This window comes from Salmo salar, chromosome ssa26, assembly GCF_905237065.1.
Source record: "Salmo salar chromosome ssa26, Ssal_v3.1, whole genome shotgun sequence".
Classification (NCBI taxonomy): domain Eukaryota; kingdom Metazoa; phylum Chordata; class Actinopteri; order Salmoniformes; family Salmonidae; genus Salmo; species Salmo salar.
This window is the reverse complement of record NC_059467.1, coordinates 24,645,001-24,653,855: the sequence shown is the minus strand read 5'-3', so window position 1 is coordinate 24,653,855 and position 8,855 is coordinate 24,645,001. Positions and strand designations below refer to the sequence as shown.

At 42.1% G+C, this 8,855-nt stretch overlaps 1 protein-coding gene across 1 annotated transcript in view; it reads right to left on the bottom strand.

The window, feature by feature from the left end:
• Positions 1–466: 466 nt before the first annotated feature.
• The window catches only part of LOC106587471 (CD81 antigen), a 20,037-nt gene continuing 11,648 nt past the window's right edge, over positions 467–8,855 (bottom strand). The window contains exons 3-8 of the mRNA XM_014175885.2: positions 4,048–4,145; positions 3,856–3,930; positions 3,469–3,594; positions 3,215–3,313; positions 3,026–3,109; positions 467–2,900 (exon numbers count right to left, since the gene is read on the bottom strand). Coding sequence (XP_014031360.1) covers positions 2,838–2,900; positions 3,026–3,109; positions 3,215–3,313; positions 3,469–3,594; positions 3,856–3,930; positions 4,048–4,145 — 545 coding nt within the window. The 3' untranslated portion in view covers positions 467–2,837. The remainder of the gene's footprint in view (positions 2,901–3,025; positions 3,110–3,214; positions 3,314–3,468; positions 3,595–3,855; positions 3,931–4,047; positions 4,146–8,855) is intronic.

Genomic DNA, 8,855 nt, shown 5'->3' with positions numbered 1-8,855 from the left:
GAAAAGGAGAAATGCTCACTGACAGGGATAAACAAATGTGTGCAAAAAATGAGAAATAAGCTTTTCTGTATATGTTCATATTTTTTGTTCAGTATAGAATTATTTTCTCCTCACAGTGTTTGATCATATCTTGATTTCCTGTCTAAACCCACAGATCAAATACAAATTATGACCAATGGTGGAGACTTTTTGAATCCATAGATGTTTCTCTCTATATCCATATAGTTAGGTAACCAGGAAATATATTTTTATGGAATTAGGGTGAAGAAAGACGACCCTGGTTTAACACTTAGAGACATTTCCTCTCTAGCCTAGAATAGAAAACACTGCCACATAGGGCCTACCTGTCAAGGATATGTTAAGGATTTTAACAACTCATGTACTATATAAGATGTGAAAAAGACAGGTTATTCCTTATACTAACAATGAATAGAGAATAAAAAAATAAAGTCATGGACATCATGCATTATTTGTAAAATACATTTAATCCCTTAATACTTGGGCAACAAAACCAAAATCTAAAACAAGAGAAAGGGCACAAATTTGAATGGCAGTGGGCTATTGAGTCTCAGTCACTACATTGTGTATAGTGTTTTTACACTCTTTTGCTGGCATTGTTCTTTCACCTTTGTGTTGTACAGCATATACAGCCATGATGCTAATCTTCCCAACCTTTGGTAACTCAACTGATTTCTCAGTCCTGCACACTGCCACTGAAGCCGACACCCATTCTTCTTTTGACAACATATCAGACAAAATATCACAATGAAAGGCAGAGCTACATTGTCTTTACATGGTCATTAGTACAATAATATATAGCTGTACATGATACAAGACACTTAACCATATATCAGCATAGGCATTATGTGTTAACAAGACTAGGTTTTGGTTGGCTTAGAAAGCCATACAGTCTATTATGTAGGACTACACAAATGATGGAGTGAGTATGTGTGAGTGTTTAAGTGCTTATGTGTGTATATAGGTGAATGTTAAGGGCCTGGTTCCAGTTCAGTCCCTAGCCCCTAGCCCCTCAGTGTTAACAGATCTGAAAGGACTGGATGGGTGTAGATAATAGGGTGATAGCTCCAGCTCGCCCTCTAATGCATCAGATTCAAATCTGTGAACTCTGAAGGGAAGCTGAAGATCGAAATGGAACCTGTAAGAAGTGCTTTGCAGTTGAGCAGGCAACCAAAGTCACAGTGGAGCAAGAATGTATGACAAGAGCTCCCCCTGGCTTTGGAACCATAGCAATGGAATACCATGAAGCATCACAACAGGTCTGCACCCTAGTGGTGGGTTGGTCGTGGACTTGACTTGTTGACATGGCCAGTATTTGACTTCCTGACACACAAACACAACCTCTCACAATGGCATGGTCAGTGGTATTATACAGTATCATCATACAGCACAGATACAACATTGTCCGGCAAGTCCCAGCATAATAAGATGTTTGACTGTCAGAGTATAACAAGCAGGCATAAAAAAGATTCTTTGAAAATAAACTAGATTTGTCTGAATGGCTGAAGGTGACATTTCTTTTTTTTCATTTTTCTTAAATATTTTTTTGTGTTTATGGCACCTAGTATTCCCAGGCGGTCTCCCGACCAAGTACTAACCAGGCCCGGCGTATTTTTTACCCCGTATTAGGTCCCTTGGCTCATCTCTGCAACGGGCTCGGGAGAAGTGAAGGTTGAGTCATGCGTCCTCCGAAACATGACCAGCCTGGCTGCCTACTTCTTATTACACTGCTCTCTTAACCCGGATGTCAGCTGCACTAATGTGTCAGAGGAAACACTGTTCAACTGATGATTGGAGTCAGCTTGCAGGCGTCCAGACCTGTCACAAGGAGTCGCTATAGCAAGATGAGCCAAGGAAAGCCCCACCAGCCAAATCTTCCCCTAGCCCAGATGGCACTGGGCCAATTGTGCGCCATTCTATGGGGCTCCCGGTCACGGCCGGTTGTGTCTGGGATCATACCCCATGCTATAGTGGCGCCTCAGCACTGCGGTGCAGTGCGTTTGACCACTGCGCCAGCCTAGGAGGTGAGGCTTCTGTAGGTATGCATAGTACACAGCAATAGGTTAAGGACAGGACATTCAATGTAGTTTTACAGGAACAAGGTGTTGTTGGGGAGGATGGGACATTCCACTCATAAGGCTTGGAGGCATGGGGTCTCTTTATGGCTTAGATTGGTAGGTGTTAAAAAAGCACAGGGGAAACTATCACCTCTATTATCTTGGTTTTAGATGGGACAGACAAATCAATAGTATCCATTCTCTGTTTCTTAGTGGTTGTTGTCTATGGAAAAAACTCAGGCAGACAAGCAGTGAGTGCAGAAAATTGTGGGGAGAAGGGATTCAATACAATATCCATGCTTGCCAGTCATAAAGCACTGCAAATATATACAGTTTATACAAATACATTTGAAAAAAAGATTGATAAACCAACAGAATACAATGTTTTGGACTCCAGCAAAGTAGCAATACTTTACAATTAACCCAAGATAATTCCAGGATATGTACTCGTGTGTGTGTGTGTGTGTGTGTGTGTGTGTGTGTGTGTAAATGCCATGCCAATGTAAACCTCAACATTTTGTACAGACTAACATTAGTCAAAATACTGAACAGCTATCTGTGACTGACAAGAATAGTTGGTACCGTATTATCAAAAACTGTGTGAGAAGATGCATTTTTGATCTTGTACAACTGGCAAAATTGGCAAGCAACTATTTGAGGAAGTGACAGGCTATAAAAACAAAAAAGGAAGATAAATATTTTCCTTCAGTCATTGGCTAGTATCTCCAGAGGTCACTAGCCCTTGCTTCTTCACCCTGGACTTTAGTACACCGGGCTGTTGCGGATCCCACAGCACAGGACCATACTAAAGGTCATCTCAAAGATCTGACAGGAGAGAACAAAGAAATGAGAGGGGCATTATGGGTCTCTTCATAGAGATGCCAAGGATCCCTTATCTTGTATGAACTACACTTCCACACAAGCTACATACTGTCTTTCATAATACTCACCATAATAATAGCAACTATCAGGGCAGCGATGCCAATCAAGTAAACCTTCTCGGTAAAGAGCTCCCTGATTTTTCCATGACAGTCCTGTCAAACAAAATAACACATTTGAGTCGAAATTGTACTTTGTGGTTTATGCACTACATAACCAACATTCTGTATTGTCCTCATAGTTGGCCTTAGAGTACTTACTGTAGTGGAAGCGGCGACTGACTTGGGGCAGATGTCTGTTAAACCTTGGGTGAGTAACGTAGCGAACGGGTTGTTCAAGCCCCTACCACAGCATTCCAACTAAAATAAAAAGGCACGTGTTAGTGGAGCTTTATTAGTGAGATGTGTGTGTGTCTGGATGTTGCTATGAGATTCACTTTGGTGTGTGTTTAAAATCAGCTTACAAGTGAGTTTTGGACAGTTATGCTTTTAGTTTAAGTATGAGCTTGACTTACCGTCTCATGGAAGACCTTCAGCACAGCAGCGGCAGCCTGTTTCTTGTCCTTGTCCTGGTCTGTTAAAGTGGTTGCTACAGAGTTCTCGTACACATTGTCATAGAAGGTAATCAGCTCTTTGGAAATCTACAACCAAAAGGACAGGATGTGTCTGGTCAGGTTATGACAGATATGGAACTCTGAAGGAATAACTGAATGTAGTTATTCCGTCCTCAGTTACTTTGTCATGATCACATTAGAGCCACACTATGATATTATCACTGGCTTTTAACTCTATCATGTAGTACTGTATGCTACGCTGTGTTTCAATACACATTTTGTTTTTGTGTGTGTGTATGTGTGCAATGTGTTTCTGTGTGTAAGATCAGAATAAGTATGTGTCCTCACCGAATCTTTGTGCATGAATCCAAAGATTCCAGCTGCCACCTCACAAGCGAACAGGATCACCAAGCAGGCAAAGAACTGGAGGAAAACAAAGTCATTCATTCAGTGGACAATTTAGGGGATAGCCGGGAATGGGCTGGCTAGACCACATACAAGTGACTCTTTGCTGCATGGTGTTCTGTCTGTATGACTCACTGTTCCAAGAAGACACTGAGACTCCTGAATGGCACCATAGCAACCGAGGAACCCGACAACCATCATCACTGCGCCAACAGCGATCAGGATGTGAACACCTAAAATAGATAGGGAGAGAGAATAAACAAAGACAACTTGGTCAACAGTCAATATTCTACAGAACATTGCTAGTGTGTTTTGCTCCTTTATGATAAGTTCAGTCATCTTAACTATCACCAGGTGGCATGAGTTGGTGTTATTTATTTGGTTTAGCATGTTTTAATTCTGCCTTAATATGGAAACTTTGCAGTTATTTACACAAGGTGCTTGGCTCTCAATCCAATGCAATAAGCATTTATGTCTCATGTCAAGACGCATCCAAACAAACATTGTAGATAAATGTTATTCTTATGAAGAACATATGGAATAAGAATTGATGAGAATGCAGGAGTGGGGAAGGATATTTTGTTTTCAGTTGAAAGGTTTATAATATATCAAAGTCGTCTCTCGCCAGGCTGTGCAGGTTTTGTTTTTACAGCTCCTTGGTGTGGTCAGATTTCATTAGCCCCTCCCATCATGCCTTGTGTTCATCCATCAGATGCTCAGACAGGGCTAGCATGGTAACCATGGAAACCCAGGGTAGCTCTACTGACCTTGGTGTGCTGGGCTGATTTTACCCATAAATTCAATCATAAAACCTGCGCTTAGAAATAGTCCCACTATGAATTTAATAACTAGGGCCTCACACTGAATGTCAATGAGGGGGTTTAGGTGATAATATACACTTCCTGTGACGTCATTAAACTTTAGCATGTGGTCCAGAGCAACAGTTGCCTGAGCCACCGCTTCACAAGGCACGTAACATTATTGTTCAGTTCTGTTTCCGTGACGACAGCCCTGAAGTTTTGCGGGGATAGTAGTTCCGAGAAGATAGGGCTGGTGTGAGGTGGGCTGTGTGGCACCCATTTATCGGCTGAACAGTGAATGCAGACCGGGGTAGAAATTACTGACTAACCAGACATTATGTTCATTTTTAGCTCAAGAAATTCATTTCGTTATGCTTTAGTTTATACAGGCCTTTTCTCTTTCTTGTCCCCTTTCTCTCTCAGATAAATTCAGTTCATGGGGGCTTTATGCAAAGTATTACGGTACCAATTTTGATAAACCAACTTGGGGAAAAACACATCCTTGCTTGAGACCCTATACTGGACTTTTAGTAGGGGTACTGTATGCCACTGTCTCCTATGATCTCTCCCTCTCCCCATCCATCATCCTTAAGACCTCCACCCACGCCCCACAGACTACACTGCCATTCCATCCCTCTACTCTGTCCTTGATAGATACAGGGAGGGGCCTGGTCACGATTTGGGTTAATGTTTTTTTGTCCTGTATAATGTAATCGCAAAGCTTATTGGATTCTCGTCCTCTCCCATCCCCTCATATTCCAGTGAAGGGACACAGACGGCCAGGACAGCGTCTCTCTCCTGCCTGCTCGCCTGGCTCATTTAAAAATCGATGGCTTGGAGGCTGACCAAGTGCTCCTTCAATTTCCTTGATTGTGGCTGTGCGGTGGGGAGAATTGAATCACGGATGGGGAGCTTTTTACGAGCGCTGCTCAGCCATCCCTTACCATGACATCAGAATAAAACAGGGGCGTGACCGGCATGTTTAGCAGTGGGTCGATGCAGTATCACACCCTTCTCTCTTCCCCTTTTCTTTACCACTTGTTTGAGCTATAGCCATCCGTTCATGCATTTGACCAATCTATGCATTATCAACAATGTATTTATTTTCATCTTTGTTTTCATCTATATACAAGTTCTAAAAATGTTGCTCTGAGAGTCAACTGGTTGGCTAAAACAGCAGACTAGTCTGGAGGCCTCAGTTGCGTAATCCAAACAGCCTCAGAGGAAACTCAACATTTTTGTCTTTGTGACCAATGTGCTTCCTGTGGTGAGCAGCAAAAACATGTTTTTTTCTTGTGGGAAGTGGTGGCACTGATGACACATGGTAGCTGTCTAGATTTCATATGACCAACGTTTGAATCATCCGTCCTACCCACTTGTGTACTAGTGAGAACATGGTTGCTACTATAAGACATAATTGGATACCACTAAATTAGAGGGAAGAGTGAACAGAGCCTACACAGTTTTTCCATTGGGAAGAAAAGGGCATTTCAACCAAACTAGATGTTTTTATTATTACCAAAATATGTAAATGTTAAAACACAAACAATATGTGTAATTACACAAATATGGTGAAATACTGTAGGCTTTGGTCTGAGGTAAATAGTCTTTCTTCTGGTTGATTAATCAGGAGGTTCCAAACATCAGAGCCCCTGATGTGACCTACTCTGACCTCACTCACAATGGATGAATGATGACCTACACTCTTAGCACCTTTTTGTCTATCTAGAACCTAAAAAGGATTCTTTGGCTGACTCCATAGTGGAACCCTTTGAAGAACCCTATTTGATTCCAGGTAGAACCCTTTTGGGTTCCATGTAGAGGGTTCTACATGGAACCCAAAAGGGTTTTACCTGGAACCCAAAAGGGTTCTACCTGGAGCCAAAACATGTTCTCCTGTAGGGATGGCCGTAGTGCCTTGAAGAGACCCGGGGACCATTCTAAGGATACTATTCACTCTTTGCCTTTTGTACATATCATTTGACTAGTTAGATTATTATAGGCACGGAAGAATATTCTGAAAACTGTACTTTGTCAAGTACTGTATGTGTTAAATCCTTCAGGTAAAGATAAATAATACAAGATGCTTCAAATGGATCTTATGTTTATTTGAAACACAAATTGTTCTTGGGTGCATGACCAAGGATATACAGTACAATGGATTTCCACTGAGTTATCACTGGTCATTGCTTGTATGGAAATTATATGAGAAACACAGGGAGAAGTGCTGACCACACCCAGGTCATCTAGAAAAAGGTTGACTCCTTACCGCATTGTGTTTCAGTTATTGTTTTATTCAAATTATTATCGGTCTCTCTGGAGGATACACTTTCTTTGCGTGTAATAAACACTAAACTTGGAGTTAGATTCCAATGTACACTATATAGGCCAGTTACCGATAATTGTGTTAAGTTTAAATTCAATTCAATATGCCACAGACTACATTCTAAACTTATAAGGTACTGGTGTGACGTACAAACCGAAAAGCCACTGCTTATGTCCCTATTTGAATGTCTTTGGCTGCGGAAAAACATGTAGAGGCTGTACCAGGCTGTGCACATGAAAACTGATACAGCACTGTGGTACTGGGTAGTACAGTACTCTCCAGAAAAGTTGTGTGTGTGCTTGTGTGTCCATGTGCATGCACGCCTGTGAATGCTAATGCAGCTGTTGGTCTCATTAACTCTCTGGGCAGGCAGCTGGCTCAGAGCCAGGGGATAGACCCTTGAGTGAGAGGAAACATGAGGTCCAACACCAGCTCTGGAACCAGTGCAGTCTATGACATCAGGCTCTCCACACCACAGCGCTAGAGTGCCCAGATAGGCCCCATGCAGCACATCACAGGAGGAGAAGGTAAGGCATGAGCGAAAAGAGAAAGATGGACAGAGCAAGATAAAAACAAGAGGATTGAGATGATAGAGAGAGTGGTAGGGAGGTGGAGAGAGGAGTGACAAAACAAAGGAAGGAGGAAGAGAAAAGAAAGGAGGACAGAGGGAGGTAGACAGAGCTGAAGAGGAGGAAGGAGAGAGTGCAACACAGATGTTAAACACAAACAGATGGGGACAAAGTTGAACTTCAGTGGAAAGTAAAGGGCTAGAGGGGAAACTTTCTCAAGAAGTGGGTGGGGCAGTATGAGGGAGGAGACTGGTGAGGATTTTTTTCCTTTCATTTAAAAAAAAGCAACAAGGACCATGCTCTGAAGAGAAAAATACTTTATGTAATGGGCAGGCTGTGATTATTACTTTTTTTTGGTGCTGTGTGTATTTGTTTTTGCATGTTTCAAACAAGCGAGTAAATTGTTGAAGGACATACAAATCCAGTTGCTGAAAAACAACCACAGTCTCTTGGTTTCTCTTAATCATCTTTGAAGTGGCTGGAGAGAATACATGTCAAAATAACACCCCGAAAACAACCACATCATTGGAAATCCCCTGAGGATGGATTGTGCTCCAGTTGGCTACTGTTTATTAGATCTGCATGGACACTGTGCATCTTCATCCGAATCAAGGTTAAATGGCTGTAGTTTCTTCTATTGCAAGTTCACTTCCCCCTCCATTTTATCTCCTTCCTTATTGCGATATCTGTTTATCCTTCTGACCTGCATTCACAAATGATAAAATGAATGACATAACAAGGAAGACGATTCATGAAGCCAAATCTGAATGCAGATTTTGAACGTTGCAGCTAGTAAAAGAGAGGACGTTTATGAAGGACGTTCACCGCACAAGGAAGGAATTTCATGTGGAGTATACAAAAGGGCGGACAAGTTTGACCCCCTGAGTAGCAGGACAAGTCCCTTGCTGATATTAGTAACCTCAACGTAGTCATACAACCACAGCCAACGACACAGTATCTGACGGTGAAGTGTGAGTGATGCCACACTAGAGCTGAACATGACAGAGGAGTGCATCTGGGGGTCATATGGTGGAACACCAGCTTTTTAAGACATGCAGAGTCCAGATTCTGGATGCAGCTCAGTGTTACATAAACCATCCAGGCTCCATTACTGTTATATAATATCTCTACTTAAAGGACATTATCTACAGGAAGTGGTAGCGAGAGGTATGAGCGGGAGTGCAAATTTAGACTCCTGGGGCAGGGGTGGTGCTAATAAGCATCTTCTGGCATCTTCTCCCCTCATGG